Source organism: Copadichromis virginalis, linkage group LG14 (assembly GCF_057382275.1).
Source record: "Copadichromis virginalis isolate Kocher_CV1m ecotype Utaka linkage group LG14, C_Virginalis_male_GT1.1, whole genome shotgun sequence".
Classification (NCBI taxonomy): Eukaryota; Metazoa; Chordata; class Actinopteri; order Cichliformes; family Cichlidae; genus Copadichromis; species Copadichromis virginalis.
In genome coordinates this window covers 28,188,933-28,206,414 of record NC_140631.1, presented here as the reverse complement: position 1 = coordinate 28,206,414, position 17,482 = coordinate 28,188,933, and the positions used below count along the sequence as shown (strand labels likewise).

The window sequence follows — 17,482 nt, the reverse complement described above, 5'->3', positions numbered from 1 at the left end:
TTTTTCTCAAGTGAGAATTCTTGTAATAACACTTGAAGTTTCCAAAATGCTTTGTCTTACTGAACTGAAAGCTTTAAGAAGAATCACAATATTACTGAGAACTGAGGAGCCCGATCATTTATAAAATAGCGTAATATTAACAAATATTTTTTTAAATGTCTTGGCATATTCAATGTTGGTTTGTTTTGCCAGTGTTTAGTTTTGTTATTAAAAAATAATTAAGTCCTAAATTCACAACATGGCATCCAGTCTATTGTGTAACTAGGCAGAAATATTACTTTGAACACTGTCGGTGTGCTTGCAAAATTAGTTTTCTGGTGATTTCAAATGGTTTCAACATAAAACACATTTTTGTATTAAGACCTACTGGAATACATTTTTTAAAAAACAGAAATACTGCTTTTATAGTTGAACACGACACAGATGTTTCTCTTTTTCTCATTCTAAAGGGAAAAAAAGACAAAGGAACCAATTATTAATATGTTACTGATCACCAGTGCTATTACCACAACAAAGAAAAAGTATCAACTGTAACTCAAAGCTATTCTGCATTTTTGTACTAAAGCATAGCATGTGAAAATATTTATAAACCTGTTGTAGCCATATTACAGCGTGTGACACCTCCAGCAACAAGTAAGGGGAGAGCAGGAGCACTTATGTTGCCATGTCCATGTCCTGTGTTTTACAGGTACTCTGACACAACCATTGAGGCTCTCGAGATATTAGACAGAGATGAGAAGATTGATCTGGACCTAATTCTGGCACTAATTCGTTATATTGTGCTCAATGAGGAGGTGAGTCTAACCTTTTAGTTGTGGTTTGAGTGTAGCTGGCATAAATTGGCCAAATTCTAGACTATGCGTTTTATTTAAAAAAACAACAACAACAAACTGAATTTGTACTTTATGAAAATGTCAAAATGAATGTTTCTGTAACAGGAGCTTGCCTTTGAAGATTGTCATTTTTGGACATCATGTTCTTTAATCATTGACAAAAAGTTGCCTATGTGAAAGGTGGCTTGATATTAAATGGAAACTAATAGTTAATGGAGACTCTTAGGCTGGCAAAGTACAGTACATTCCTAGATGGAGCAGATGGAGGGAGCAGGCGGGCTAGCTGCCAAACACAGACATTAGATCAGAGAAAATGACACAGATCCTGGCAGCAAATTTCTGCTAATGAGTGATTGAACAGATGCTCTCCCGCTGCACCTCCATTCCCTTTTTTCTTTTTCCAGTTCTGGTTAACTTTCCTTTTTGGATGTCGGCATCATTTCAGTGCACAGTTGTTAGCTTTGTGAATACAGTGTCACCTGTGTGACTTGAAAGTAGAAAGTTTTAATTTTTGTAACTGCTGGCCCAGTAGCTTTTCTAGGAAGTGGTAAAATGGTTATTATGAAAAAATATATGTCCATACTTCAGCTGCTTATCTAGAGCCTGGAGCCTATCCCAGCTATTATACAATGGGGCAAAAAAGTATTTAGTCAGCCACCGATTGTGCAAGTTCCCCCACCTAAAATGATGACAGAGGTCAGTAATTTGCACCAGAGGTACACTTCAACTGTGAGAGACAGAATGTGAAAAAAAAATCCATGAATCCACATGGTAGGATTTGTAAAGAATTTATTCGTAAATCAGGGTATTTAATAAGTATTTGGTCAATAACAAAAATACAACTCAATACTTTGTAACATAACCTTTGTTGGCAATAACAGAGGTCAAACGTTTACTATAGGTCTTTACCAGGTTTGCACACACAGTAGCTGGTATTTTGGCCCATTCCTCCATGCAGATCTTCTCGAGAGCAGTGATGTTTTGGGGCTGTCGCCGAGCAACACGGACTTTCAACTCCAGCCACAGATTTTCTATGGGGTTGAGGTCTGGAGACTGGCTAGGCCACTCCAGGACTTCCAAATGCTTCTTACGGAGCCACTCCTTTGTTGCCCGGGCGGTGTGTTTTGGATCATTGTCATGTTGGAAGACCCAGCCTCGTTTCATCTTCAAAGTTCTCACTGATGGAAGGAGGTTTTGGCTCAAAATCTCACGATACATGGCCCCATTCATTCTGTCCTTAACACGGATCAGTCGTCCTGTCCCCTTGGCAGAAAAACAGCCCCATAGCATGATGTTTCCACCCCCATGCTTCACAGTAGGTATGGTGTTCTTGGGATGCAACTCAGTATTCTTCTTCCTCCAAACACGACGAGTTGAGTTTATACCAAAAAGTTCTACTTTGGTTTCATCTGGCCACATGACATTCTCCCAATCCTCTGCTGTATCATCCATGTGCTCTCTGGCAAACTTCAGACGGGCCTGGACATGCACTGGCTTCAGCAAAGGAACACGTCTGGCACTGCGGGATTTGATTCCCTGCCGTTGTAGTGTGTTACTGATGGTGACCTCTGTTACTTTGGTCCCAGCTCTCTGCAGGTCATTCACCAGGTCCCCCCGTGTGGTTCTGGGATCTTTGCTCACCGTTCTCATGATCATTTTGACCCCACAGGATGAGATCTTGCGTGGAGCCCCAGATCGAGGGAGATTATCAGTGGTCTTGTATGTCTTCCATTTTCTGATGATTGCTCCCACAGTTGATTTTTTCACACCAAGCTGCTTGCCTATTGTAGATTCACTCTTCCCAGTCTGGTGCAGGTCTACGATACTTTTCCTGGTGTCCTTCGAAAGCTCTTTGGTCTTGGCCATGGCGGAGTTTGGAGTCTGACTGTTTGAGGCTGTGGACAGGTGTCTTTTATACAGATGATGAGTTCAAACAGGTGCCATTCATACAGGTAACGAGTGGGGGACAGAAAAGCTTCTTACAGAAGACGTTACAGGTCTGTGAGAGCCAGAGATTTTCCTTGTTTGAGGTGACCAAATACTTATTTTCCACCCTGATTTACCAATAAATTCTTTACAAATCCTACCATGTGGATTCATGGATTTTTTTTTTTTCACATTCTGTCTCTCACAGTTGAAGTGTACCTCTGGTGCAAATTACTGACCTCTGTCATCATTTTAAGTGGGGGAACTTGCACAATCGGTGGCTGACTAAATACTTTTTTGCCCCACTGTAGGTCAAGGGCAGGGTACACCTTATACAGGTCGTCTGTCCATCACAGATCTAACACAGAGAGACAAACAAAGACACAAACCTACAGAGACAGTTTAGCGTCTATAATTTACAGCCAGCACCCAAAGAAAGCCAACACAGGCACAGGGAGACATGCACACTCCACAGAAATCCCCCCTGCTGACCAGGAGGCGATTCAGGGTAGACTACTATTAATGAGAGAAGAATGATTAGTTTACTACCATTTTAAAAAGTTAAGTGCTATGACTGAATGAAGTAAAATAGTTTTGGATGTATAAATAAACAAGAGAGTGAAAAAGAAGAAGAACACGGAGTGACTAACAGAGGCAGACAGAATAATTATACTTTCCCATATGAAGCTGTATCTCCATCAGTCACGGCCACACTGAGCCAGTCAACCAGCTGATTTGTTGTGGCATTGTCAAATGGCTGTGAGAGAACTGGCTGATTCACCATGATGGTAATCTGAACCAAGGATATGGGCCATCTGCTGAGCTTTTGACTGTGATGATTGGTTAATTATGTTGCAGGGTTCTGTGATTATACACCTAGGGGTTTAACATACAGGCATTAATGAATGCCTGCTGGGTGCAACTGTATGTGGGTGGTTTGCTGTGTGTGTTTGTGTGTGCTGTCATAGAGTAGACTCTCCAGAGCTTACTGTACTGTACTGTCACTTAATTTTTAGTTAGAATTAATTGGAGTGTGTTTCTTCCTGGATGCGTGTAATTTGTCAGGTTGTAGCTAGGCAGCCGACCTTCATCTCTTTCACAAATACACATGCAGAGACTTTAACATACATACAGTCCCATGTGAGTGCCAGTGGTTGAGAACTGGGGATAATAATTAGCTTTAATTAAAAAGTTGGGGAAACCAAGGCCTAGAAGCTACTTTTTATGCCTTCCCTTCATTTGTCGGAGGAAATGAATAGCATGGTGCTTTTTATAGAATCGATTTTTATAGCAGCTTAATTTTAGCTAGAGAATACTTTGTTTAAATCTGGATAGGATGAAAACGAGTTTGCTGAAACTCTGCTCTGTATTATAGCTCTGTACAGTCTGTATAACTGTATATTTATTAAAGACAGATTTGACTAATTTTATCTTTGACCTTTCCAGCATGGCTCCATGGGCTAGCATTGACTGCCTTGTGTAATTTTTTGTGTCACAAACTGTAACCTTCATATTTGTGTCACTGATTTCTGTCAAAACTTTGAGTATTTAGTGTTGAGACAACAACTGTGGTAATAGCTTGTATGGAAAGAAATGAAACAGTACTGCACCATAAACAATTGACTGATTTTTGACTTTGTCTCATTCTTTGTCTCCTTCTCTCTATTCTATTCTTTGCTGCTGCAATGACTGAGCTCTTCATCAGTCATTAAAGGAGTCTTTTTCAGCTTTTTTTTTTTTTTAAAACCATTACAGCATTACTGTAATGGATTTTGGCTTTGTGAATGAGGCGCCGATGCCTGATATCCATTAAGTGGTCAGCAATCTGCAGCCACTGACAAAAGAGCTCAATGCGCAGAGATTTCCTCACCATTTAGTCTTCTCTTCTTATGTTTTCACAGCTAGCGTTTCTGTGTCTGTACTTTTTCATGTGACTTATTGATTTCCTTTTCTCTTTGCTATTGTGGGGAAAATTAAGTCAGTGCTTTTGTTAATGTTAATCAGATGCTCTCCTGTACTATAAAGATGCATTTGTCATAAAGATGTTGGAGTTTCAGTGGCTATTTTGTGTCTGAATGTGAATGTAGAGGTTGGGAGCTGAGAGCAAATCATATCTACAGTATCTGCCTCAGCTCAGCTCCTCTGAGGTCATGGGCATCTTGTTTGCTGGACCCGCAATCTACTGAGACCCTGCTGGATTTTGTGACTTACAGCTGTGTTGAGAGTTTTGTATCATGTCTTGGACAGGAAGGAGCAATCTTGGTGTTCTTGCCTGGTTGGGACAATATCAGTACTCTCAATGACCTTCTCATGGCTCAGCAAATGTTCCGATCAGGTATGCAAACAGAAACACACATTCAGGATGTACAGCATGGAAGTGAATGCACGTCGGTGTCTTGCAATTTTTCTTTCTTGCTTTGACTATACAGTTTTCTGTTCCACAGTTGAGAAATCCATCCTTTGATTTTCTTAACCACTTATTGAATTCAGGGTCGCAGCAATATAAAAGCCTATTACAGCTGTCATAGAGCAAGAAGCAGGGTACACTGAACTGGTCGTCAGTCTATCACAAGGCGAGAGAGACGACAACCATTCATAGTTCACACTTAAGGCCGATTTAGAATCGCCACGTAACCTAACAAGTATGTCTTGGAACTGTGCGAGAAAGATGGAGTACCCGGAGCGGACTGACACAGGCAGATTCAAACCCAGGATCTTCTTACCATGACGAGACAGCACTCATCATTGCGCCACTTTGTTGAAATACACCCATTTTCTTAACTGCTTATGGCTTAGTCTCACTGGAGTCAAAATGAGGGTGGTTTCCCGATTGCTGGTTTTGCATTTGGTGACAGATTACAAATAGAGTTTGACTGCAATAGTCAACTGGTCTCTTTGTCAGTTGTGATATACAGTTAACTCTGAAAGTTTAGCAAAGGTTTGGAAATAAAGGCTCTATATTATAAAAGATTTGTCTTCCAGCTTATATTTTCGCAAAAGATGACTTGACTCCGCTGGTTGCTGATTGCTTGTATTTTGCGTATATTTGTATGTAAAGACAAAGTTGCTAAACACGTATGTCATTTTAAGTTAAGTGGACTCCAGCAACTATGTCACTATTTGTGGTGCAATTTTTCCATTCATCCGTTATCTTCCACCTATCTGAAGTAGGGGTGCTGTGGCTGTAGAATTCTCCATGGTTTCATGATACTTGTTGTTATAGAACACATAATTGTTCAGCCTATGGACTAGTTGTATCTTAAATTGACAGTCAGTGTTTTATTTGAGTTTTTCTTTTGTGTCCTGTTACATTTCAGACCGGTTTGTTATCATCCCTTTACACTCCCTCATGCCAACTGTTAATCAGACACAGGTCAGTATTCTTCAGTTTCTCTTTTTTCTCTTTCTCGGACCATCTCTTTGTCAATTGTGTCCTACTTTAGTCCCCTTTCAATATCACAAATGTCCTGCTCAATTTTTCTCTCTAATTCTTCTCAGGTTTTTAAAAGGCCTCCTCCTGGAGTTCGAAAGATTGTGATTGCTACCAATATAGCTGAGACCAGGTTTGTAAGAGCATGCGTCTGTGGTAAAAGCTTGTCCAGTCTTTGCATTTGTACTTTGGAAAGTGTTTAAAGGTTTAGAAAAAACACAGACCTTTTATGACATTCCATCATATATCTGTTTTCTGTGTGTGCCAGTGCCTCAGTCAGGAATGAGGCCTACAACTGGATTGGAGCTAATTAGCATACATCTCTTGGATTGATTACAAATACTGTCATATTGGTTTGGATGAGAAAACTCTGACAGGCAATTTGTTAATGCGTTCAGAGTGCTGCATTCACACAAACGAGCAGAGCAAATTAAGGAGCTGCCTGCCCTCAGCACTCCCCTCATATCACTCCACTAAATATAGACTCTAAACTAGAGTTGGATGTCTCGAGACCACTTTTACTTGGTCTTGGTCTCGTCTTGGTCTCGACGGACTTTTGTCCTGGTCTCGGTCTTGGTCTCGCTGTTTCGGTCCTGCGTTCTCAAATCTAAATTCTCTAAATCGGTTTCAGTTGTGTACTGATGTACACAACAATGGACATAAGGAGCTTCTTTCAAAGAAAAAACTCAGGTAGATGTTATTTTATATATTATGCTTTGGATGTTGTTCAGTATATTTCTATGCAAAACAAGAGGAATTTCAATACACAGCAGTATATTCACAGTTGAAACCAGATATTTACATACACTTTATGGAGAAAACATAAACTTTTTTTTACTGTTAAACATCAATTTAGAGTAAACTTTTGTTTTAGATAAATAAATGTTGAAATATCTTTTGAATTAGTGAAATGTCAGAATAAAAAGAGGGAGCTGTCTATTTTAATCACTTTCATCAAATTTAGGAGCACATGTACACTAAGTTTATGGTTAATTAATAAGAAAACTCCAGACGATTCCATTCTGAGCTGAAGAAGCTTCTGATTGGTTAGTAGAGTCCATGTGAGTAAATTGGTGGCACAGTTGTGGATGCATATAAGGCAAAACACAGAGCCTGTTTCTTTGACACGGGAAAAATCCAGAGATGTCAACCAAAACACCAGGAACAGAACTGTGGAGCTCCATAAGTGTGGCTCAATTTTGAATACAATTTGGTGCCATTTGCAATTAAGAAATACAGATAGTTTCTCTCTTTACTCTTAAAGTTAACAAATATGTTTTTTATATTTATCAATCTAAAAAAATAAACATTTAGTTTGATTTGATGTTACAATTAAAAAAGTGTGTTTGTTTTTATCTGAAGAGTACATAAATATCTGGTTTCAACTGTATATTTGATGATGATGGAGTTTGGCTTGATTGTCAGCACAAAGAGGGAGAGAGGGGAACAGAGAGGGAGAGAGAGGAACAGAGAGGGAGAGAGAGAATGAGGACAGAACAGAGATGGAATAAGAGCAGGTGAGACACACATGTTAGTCAAATGGTTGTTTGCCAAAACTCATCAGAACATGTACCTAGTGTTTCTTTTTAGATACCATTTGTTACTTTTCAAATTCTATATTTATTAAGTTATGCAGGCTTGTTTGCACAACAAGGCTAAATAATTATATAAACTTTTCTCAATCTAAATATTGTACTTTGGTAGAATTAAAAAATAAGTGTAGTGCAGGTCTATGGTGATTTTTAGTGCTACTATCATCTAGTTCTGATTCTGGTTCTGTCTTGGTTACTGTTGTAGTCCTGTTTTAATTCCGGATCAGTTCTGGGTCTGGTTGAATTGGGGTTTAGTCCCTGTGTCTTGATACAGGCCCGACTTTGTTCTGCCTTGCTGCTTAATTAAAAAACTAGTTTAAGGTGTCCTGCATATGTATATAGAATAGCATCTGGCTGCAGTTTAAAGACTTTTTTTGTCTCGGTCTCGGTCTTGGTCTCGTCTCAACTTGGTCTTGGTCTTGTCTTGGTCTCGGATTAGGCGGTCTTGACTACAAGTCTACTCAGAAACCTACCAAAGGGCTGGATTTTATTTTTTACTTCTAAGTGATTGTGTAAGAGTCTTAACTAGGAATTCTTGAGAGTCTACTTTCAATAGGGCTGTGCGATATGACCAAAATCTCATATCCCGATATAAGAATTCTGTCGTCCTGATAACGATATAAATCACAAAAATGTAACATTTTCTGTAAATTCTGTGAATCTCGGGCAGCTCGTCTTGCGGGAAGTGTTTCCAGCTGCGCGTCATGTAGCTGGAGTCGAGTCTTTTAACAGATGCATGAAACTATACATTTTTAGACATAAGTTGTAACAGCCGCCGTTTTCTCTGTGAGTATTTATTACACAGCGTGCTGCGGGGAAAAGCCTGTTCTAACGTTTGAGTCTAAGGTTTATTTTCTAGCACCTGGCGGCTCTTTTCTACTTCTTATCCGTAAATAATCTGCTCTTTCACGTGATTCAGTTTATTTTGAAAAGTCTCAACAGGATCTTGAGCTTTATCGTGAAAGGTTTATGTGGAACATAAACAAGCGGACACGCGATAGTGTTACCGTCGTTGTTGCTAACCACAACGCATAAAAACAGGCGCTTGTCCGTCCATAGTGTGGTTATATTAAATATAAGAGAAAGAGAGAACTTTAAGAAATTAATATAGCCACTACAGTGACCATCAAAACGATGAAAAAATATTGCCGCAAACAGTTTATTTTTGCGACACCACCAAACAAACGATAGCGTAAAATGAAACGATATATATCGTTATATCGAACAGCCCTAACTTTGAAGTGTTTTTTCTGTATTATTACGTGCAACTTATGTTTTCCCCCCTTTCTCTCTCGCCTGCTCCTCACAGCATCACCATCGATGATGTTGTTTATGTGATAGATGGAGGCAAAATTAAGGAGACCAACTTTGACACCAGCAATAACATCAGCACCATGATGGCTGAGTGGGTTAGCTTGGCCAATGCCAAACAGAGGAAAGGACGTGCTGGCAGGTGTGTGTGTGTTTATGTGTGCGTTTGTGTCTACACGTGGGTATATTTGTAGATTATAATATAATGAGGGCATACTTTATATTAGTGCCTCTGGGTATGCAATATGGGATAATTAGCTTCCCATCTATTTGTCATCTGAGCTCTCCATCACTCTTCCCTGTAAGACCACTCTGTCCTGCTTTCCCATCTGTAACCACTCAGAAAGGCAAAGTGTAGTCACTCTCAGGTTGTTTCCAGTCTTTTACTTGAGACGTCTGTTCTGTTATATAGCTCTGACATCAAAGTGCAGCAAGGCCCAATTAGCAGAGCTGCTTACTGTGTGCAGTTTCATCCCACTGATTTTTAAAGTAAGCCCTTGTCACAGGGCCTGTAAAACATTTAACCTCTTTTCCTTCTCTGTCTCTCTAACAACTCTCTTCTCTAAATATCCAGAGTGTGTCCGGGGAAATGCTATCACCTGTACAACGGTCTGAGGGCCAGCCTGTTGGATGCCTATCAATTACCTGAAATTATGAGGACACCACTGGAGGAGCTGTGCTTGCAGATTAAGGTTGTATATGCGGAGAGAAAGAGGGATAGACTGACAGAGAGAGAGACAGATAGATGTGGGTTTGGGAGTTTAGATGAGGACAAGATTGCTCTCAATGAGTTTTGTGAGTGCAGGGGCGGAACGAGGACAGCGCTGCTGTTTTTGGTGTTGTGCTGAATTACAGCCTCTCCTCTCTAATGAGAACTGGGGATGAGCATCCCGGGCTGACTCATGCCCTCTCCCGCTCTTACTCTCATTTTTTACAGACAGTATAATTACTTTTCTACACATTTTTTTTTCTCTTATATAAACAGTCTTTTTCTTCTTTGGTTGCTTACTTTTTTTTTTCGCGTTCTCTTTTGAAATCCTCACGCTCCACTCAGACATATTTTAAACAGTGCTAATGGAAAATTAAGCCAAAGGTCATTTAGATGTAGTGTTTGCTGTGATTGTTCTCACCAGTTGCTGTATTGGATATGCATTTTAGTGTGTCTCCCCCACTCTCTGTGCTGGATGTATTTGAGTATGTGTGTGATATGGTTTTTGAAGCTAGTGGGTGAGAGTTGCACAATGCATCAGACAGTCCTTAAAGTGAGACAAACACTGACAACATGCTAACCTTGACCTGGCTCTCTAATGCACAAACACTTCAACATCACATTGTTAGTCAGACATAGAGATGTGGCTGTTTCATTGCTCTGCAGTTAGCCACAAGTAAATGTTCCTTTTGAATGTGGAAATGAACGTGCATTTAGCCAAACCAAACCATGTGATCACATTCATTTCGCGTAGCATTCAGTGAATTGCGTTAGTTAAGATTAGAAGTAAGCACTAACATCTTTGTTGTTCTGTCACAAAAAGCAATATGAGCAAGTCATTCAAAGCTAACTGTACTTGATCTTACTATATCTATAGTACTGTGAAAATGTCTTGAGTGATCCCTTATTTCTTTATCTTTTGCCTCCAATAAGTCAGACTTTCTTGTAATTTTAAAGCAGTCTTTAGTAGTAGTTCTCCAGGCTTTTAGGTCTTTTAAAGTTTTCCTTTAAACATTGAGGAACTTTTTCTTGTTTGTTTTGGGGGGGGTTTTCCGCTTTGTCTATTAAGTCACTTAGCACTGGCGTATAATTAATTAAGGTTTTTGTTTTGGGTTTTTTTGTTAAAAGGCACCTAACTTAAGGGATAAACCAGTGTTGTCTACACATAACAAATAACTTAATCAGTTTCAAAAAGTACTTTAGGCACTTTTTTATTATCTGACTGTCATTAAAACTCATAATTTTGAAAGACTTAAAATAATATTTCTGAGGTATATTAGTTATTAACTGAAATATTTGCATAACTCAGTATGTGCAGTGTGTTCTCAAAAAGAGAAGTGGCAGAAGAAAAACTGTCTACAGCAGATGAACACCTCAAAGTAATGAAGAGAAGTACAAAAAAGTCCTGCAAAGACCTGACACAGGACCTGAAAGGTAGATCTGACCTTTTGATTTATCTACTGTTCACTGAAGCCTCATCAGAAATGGTCTCAGAGGACAGGTGGCTTTCAAGAAGCCATTCATAAGGAAGAGAAGAGTTAGAAAAGAATGAGGTATGCCAAATTACATAAGAACTGGACTTAAAATAAATGGCTACAGGTTTTATGGGGTGATGAGTCCAAATTTGTCATTTTTGGTTAAAACTGGTGTCAGTATGTACAGAGGTGGGCAGGAGAGAGGAGCAACAGGTAGTGCCTCCATTTGTAAAACACAGTGAAGGCTCGGTCATGTTTTGTAGCTGGATCTCAGCCAGTGGTAATAGAGGTATTATCAACATTGCCCAAATTATGAACACAGAAAAACACAGTCATACTCTGATCCACCATGAAGTACCATCTGGAAAGCATCTGATTGGCATGTTTCATCATGACAGCCATCCCAAATACACTGCCAGTGCAGTAAAAGCGTACCTTGATTGAAAAACACACAGTGGAACACTATTAGTCATGGATTGGCCTTCTCAGAGCCCAGATCTTAACATTATTGATGCAGTGTGGGATCATCTTGACAGAGAACAGAGCAGAGGACAGCCAACATCTAAAGAAGAGCTTTGAACGTCCATCAAGAGGCCTGGAGAAATATTCCTGAAGATTATTTAAAGAAATAATAAGAAAGCTGCACAAGAGAGTTCAGGCTGTTTTGAAGAACAAAAGTGGTCATACCGAATGTCAAAATATGAAGAAATGGGGAGTGGCTCAAGACTTTTCCACAGTACTGTGTGTCTATAAATCAATGTTTTCCATAGTTAACAGCCCACCTGATTAAGTAAAGGGAATTATGTGGAAAAAATTATGACATGCTTGTGCTGATCAAAGCAAAATATCACATACACTCCCTAGATACTGAAGCTTGGGTCTATAGGTCGATTCCTGGAGAAAGCCTTGGACCGTCCCACTGAAAAGGCTGTCAGCCTCGCCATCAAGAATCTCACAGAACTGGTAAGAAAGTAACTAAAAGGGTTTTTAAGAGATTGTTACGAATCAGAGTATCAATTGCATGCTGGGCTGAGACCAAAGATTACATAATATACTAGTAACTTAATATATTAGTAACTAACTAAAAAGCCCTTACAAATTCAGTAACTTGTGTTGCAGCAGCAAACTGAGAAATTAGTATTTACCCAGATAAAAATGAGCTTTCAGGCTAATGAGGTTAAACTTGTTAAAATAAAATAAAATTGTGGGATAGTTATTATGCACATGTTTCTGAATGCCCTTTCTTATGGATATGATGACATTGTTTTGTCAGAACGCCCTGGACCAAAGAGAGAATCTTACAGCATTGGGTTTCCACCTGGCTCGCCTGCCTGTGGAACCTCACATTGGCAAGCTCATCCTGTTTGGAGCTCTGTTGGGCTGCCTTGACCCTGTACTCACTATTGCTGCTTCCCTCAGCTTCAAAGACCCTTTTTTCATACCCCTGGTAGGTAGAGCTGAGTTCACAGACAGCTTATGAAAGCTTACGCTGTATACTATCTTTGAACTTGTGTGTGTGTGCATTTTGTTTTTGTTTTTTAACGTATCTGTTTGTCTTAGGGTAAAGAGAAGATGGCAGACATGAGGCGGAAGGCCCTCTCTAGAAACTCGAAGAGTGACCACCTCACTATTGTCAATGCTTTCCAGGTAGAACAGCCCACATGGGTGACTCCTGATTTTGTACTCACAGATGTGTCTGCTGTATGAATTGATCCTATCTTAATTTATCATGCATTGATTTACCCAGGGCTGGGAGGATGCAAAGCAGCGTGGAGGCAGGTATGAAAGGGAATACTGCTGGGACAACTTCCTGTCTGCCAACACACTCCAGGTGAGTCGGGATGATTCTGCGTGACTATATTTTAAATATGGACTTCTTTCTGTGAAGTCAAAGGTGTGCTGTATTATTAGAAGCAACTTGTCCTTTCATCATTCAGATGCTGCAAAACATGAAGGGTCAGTTTGCCGAACATCTCATGCATGCAGGCTTTGTCAGCAGCAACGATCCCAAAGACCCCAAATCTAATGTCAACTCGGGTAAGTAAGAAGTTTTTCTGTTTGTTTGTTGTTTTTTAACTGGTCATGATATCTGGGCTGTGAAGCAGTAGCAAAGTATGATATGAAGCATTTAAGTTTAATATTTTCTTTTTCATTTGTTCTTTATCTGTCACTTTTTTCCCCTCAGGCAATGAAAAATTAATCAAGGCAGTGATTGTAGCAGGTCTGTACCCTAAGGTGGCCATGATCAGACCATCTCACAGCAAAAAGAGGCCAGGGTAAGTTTGCTAATCCAAAGGAGGAGATGAGCAATGACAGACAGGAAAGGGCTGCACAGGCCAAGATAGAGAGGTGCACAATCAGTCTTATTGATCTCCAGAGAGAAAAATAGCCTTCACACTGCAATATCTCATCATACGTCCTGGTAAGAGTGCTCTGTAAGGGCACTGTGACAATTACCCCAGGCTGTGCAGAGGCCACGTTTGGATGATTGTCAAAAACAAAGGCACTTTTGCAGCTCAAGATCAATGCAGTCATCATAAAATTGCCCAAAGGCAGCTGTCATAAGCGGTGGCTGTGACCTGCGTGCAAAAGACAGACACGCACAACAGGGGCACAGACTCTTTCACAGCAGGCTGTCACTTTTATTGTTTATCTCGTTGACAGCTTTAGACCTAGGTGCACAGTCATTTCCCAGGGTCATTTCCTTTGTATAAGTAATTCGTAACACCAAGCAAGTTTTTAAATGTTTATGTCCGCACCACGGCTCTCCACTTAATGAATTCAGTGCTTGATTAAGCACTTGCAACAGAATACAAAGTGGTGTACGTTGAGCTGCAAAAGAGAGACGGGCTATTTGTCTGACGCTTAAGGCACTTTGTGTAAATAGCAGAATCCATTTTCTTTTTTTTTTCTGGATTATATTGAAAACAAAGTAATCTGTATATAATCTCCTCTCTCTTATGGGTTAAGTGCATAACAGAAGGTTAGCACTTGTTCCCTGTAGTGAAACAGTTGGTTTTCTTTGGCCAACATACTGGTGTGTGGAACACAGTGTTACTTTCAGCATTCTGCATACGTTGGATTAAAAAGCCAAAAAACACCTGATAGAATTTAGCTCTTGAACAGCTAAATTCTGAGTTATTTTAGCAAAAATTATACTATATTACTTTTTCCTGGCAACCCAAACAAGCCAACAAGCAAGCGATACACGACTCTCCACTAATTTTAGAAAATTAGTGTTTTTCTAATTGTACTCTCATTAACTTTAACATTTGACATACTATCTGAGGCTGGTAGAGTTTGAGGTGGAGGAGTTTGATTTTTTTTTTTCACTTCCTCTGTGCATTGCAAGGTCATGTGCATGACCTTGGGGTGAGTTTGTCAGGGCGTATAACATGTCTCGAATATTTTCCACTGAATAATTTACTGTGGAATGCTGGACTCTTAGATCATTGCTGATTTCTTTCCACCGTTTTATTGTTTTAACACAGACCAACAAACTGCAAACACTTATGTAGCGGTGTTCACACTTAATGATCAGTTAATCAGTCACATTTGATTAGGAGTACCTGGCTCCTACTTGCCTCCTTAATTCTTATAGAAATACTTAGGTTTTGACACACTAGTCCTTGGTATTCCACTGCTCATCTCTGCCTCAGAGATCACACCAGATTGTAGTGTTTGCATATAATCGTTATTTTTATCCAAACTTTTTGAATAATTTGTCTATAAAAATGTAATCAAAAGGGGGGGGGGTGTTCATAACTGTTGCAATTTCTTATTTTTTTTTTAACTGTTTTCCATCTTCTGCTGTGATAAATTGTCTTTTTTTTCATCATTTATTAAGATGACAATTTTAATAAAAAATATGTTGTAAAGTATGAAGAATGTGAATATTCCCAGCTCTATAAAACACACACTTAGACTCACTCACATGTGATCTTTTGCAGTGTCAAAGTGTACACTCAGGCTGACGGAAAAGTGTGTATCCACCCAAAATCTGTCAATGCCGAAGAGACGGAATTCAACTATACTTGGCTTATCTATCACCTAAAGATGAGAACAAGTAGTGTGAGTATCTTACATGGTGGAGTAATCTATCTCTCCTAGTAAATGTTATATTGTTCTGTAAATGTTATTTATTTATTTTTACATTTGAGTCTGTGTTGCTTTGTGTCTTCTTGAGTTTGCATGTGTCCCTCGAATGGTGCATATGAGTGGAAAAGAGGGCCAGTGGTTAAAGGTTGGCAGTGGTGCCACACCAGCTTTGCACTTAATGAATATTTGATTAAAACACTGCCTTTCAAGTCCCTCTCAAAGGCTCTTGTGCTTCAAAGCTTCCAGATACAATGTAGTAGTTGGTGGTGGGGTGCAAAACAGTCAGTGCTGTTTGCTGACTGCTGCCTTTTTCTATATTCTCTCTTTTTTTTTCTTTCTTCCCCTCTTCACACCCGTTTCCCCTCCCTTGCATCTCTTTGTCTTTGTTCTTTCTGTGCTCTCTTTTTGTGAATGTTTCTATTCTGCAGGAAAACACCTTTTATGTCCTCTCTGATGGCCGCCTGTGCTTTTTGTCTTTAAGGGAAAATAAATGATTTGCTGCATTTCACTGTCATTATTGTTGCCATTAAATGATTTTTTTTTCTTGTCGCATGTAAGTGGTTTTGAGCACAATGACATGGTAAAAATAAGGTATTCTGAGAGTGCGAGATTTTCAAGGTTATTTGTTTACCCTGAGAAGAAAGCAGAAGTCCAGGGCTGTAGATAGGACAAAAAAGAATAAAACTGAAGGATGACGTCCAGACTTTATCTTCTCTGACGCACTTGCCCTCGGTGAGACATAACATTACACATTCATGGAGTAAATGCAGTCGTCTCTGCTGTCTCCTCGCTTTTTTTCTCTTTTTCTTCTCTCTTCTCTCTCCATCTTTTTCTACTTCTCCCTTTTAATACTATGGTCTTCAACCTTCAAAGCTGAAATAGTTTTTGTTTGCTGTTTATCCCGCGTCTTTGACTTTTGACCTGAGAGCAAAGGAGTTTTTTGTTAGTGTGTACCCACAGAGTGATTTATAGTGCACCTATATATGACACCTTTTTCTGCCAGCAGTCTTTAGAATTTAACTATAAATAACTAAAAAAATAATAATTTGCATTATCATTAGTAGGAATGGGTATCGTTTAGGTTTTATCCGATACCGGTGCCAAACCGGTACTTTTGAAACGGTGCCGGTGCTTAAACAGTGCTCGAACCGATGCTTAAAGAATAGAGAACACAAACTTTGTCCAAAAACCTCTCATGTTTTTATTTTTAGAAGTCTCTTTTTTTTCTGCAAAATGATAACCAAGTTAGCCTTTTCTGTTGATACAGCATACCTCCTTTGGTTGGAACCAGTGCTTAAACAATGGAAAACACAAACTTTGTCCAAAAACCCCTCATGTTTAGCTGTTTTTTGTTTTGTTTTGTTTTGTTTTTTTGTAAAAAGATAACAATTTTAGCCTTTTTTGCAGCTATAGGGCATATATAGTATCACTCTATCAAACATTTTTTAATCTGTAGCTCTGCTCTAAAAGAACGTGCGTACCTGGGCTCGCCTACTATCCTTGGAAAGGTAAAATGATTGGCTAGAATCCAAAGTGTGTGACATCTCAGGAAACAAAAAGCACCGAAATGTGCGCTGCTTTTCGGTCTGGTTACTAACGTTTATGTCAGAACCGGTGCCGTAATGGCACCGGATACCGGTACCCATCCCTAATCATTAATCAGTCTCCTTCAAACACAGAAGAAAAATGGATGAGGTGTAATACATAAGTTAAAGTCACAGATTGGTCAAGATGACATTTCTCTTGAAACACATTTCAAACTCCACAGCCTCTCCTTACTAATGGGACACTTTCAGCCCACACCACAGAATAGCTGTCAGGCAGGGTGTGCCGTAATGATGCTGCTCTCTGTCACCAAATGTGTTGACGTGTTTGTTGTAATGGCCCTGTCGTCGCGCGTTACTGATATCTCTGTGCTCCCTCAGATCTTTCTATACGACTGCACTGAGGTGTCACCATTCTCACTGCTGTTCTTTGGAGGAGACATTACCATCCAAAAAGACGAGGACCAGGAAACCATCGCAGTGGACCAGTGGATTGTCTTTAGATCCCCTGCACGCATTGCTCACCTTGTTAAGGTAAACGACACACACATGCACATCAACAAC

The 17,482-nt window shown here is 39.6% G+C and overlaps 1 protein-coding gene across 1 annotated transcript in view; it reads left to right on the top strand.

The window, feature by feature from the left end:
• The window catches only part of dhx36 (DEAH (Asp-Glu-Ala-His) box polypeptide 36), a 31,009-nt gene that overhangs the window by 12,155 nt on the left and 1,372 nt on the right, over nt 1–17,482 (top strand). The window contains exons 12-25 of the mRNA XM_085430298.1: nt 689–794; nt 5,007–5,094; nt 6,077–6,132; nt 6,258–6,322; nt 9,091–9,234; nt 9,667–9,784; nt 12,141–12,239; nt 12,550–12,723; nt 12,837–12,923; nt 13,024–13,107; nt 13,214–13,313; nt 13,462–13,552; nt 15,227–15,347; nt 17,300–17,452. Coding sequence (XP_085286424.1) covers nt 689–794; nt 5,007–5,094; nt 6,077–6,132; nt 6,258–6,322; nt 9,091–9,234; nt 9,667–9,784; nt 12,141–12,239; nt 12,550–12,723; nt 12,837–12,923; nt 13,024–13,107; nt 13,214–13,313; nt 13,462–13,552; nt 15,227–15,347; nt 17,300–17,452 — 1,486 coding nt within the window. The remainder of the gene's footprint in view (nt 1–688; nt 795–5,006; nt 5,095–6,076; nt 6,133–6,257; nt 6,323–9,090; nt 9,235–9,666; nt 9,785–12,140; nt 12,240–12,549; nt 12,724–12,836; nt 12,924–13,023; nt 13,108–13,213; nt 13,314–13,461; nt 13,553–15,226; nt 15,348–17,299; nt 17,453–17,482) is intronic.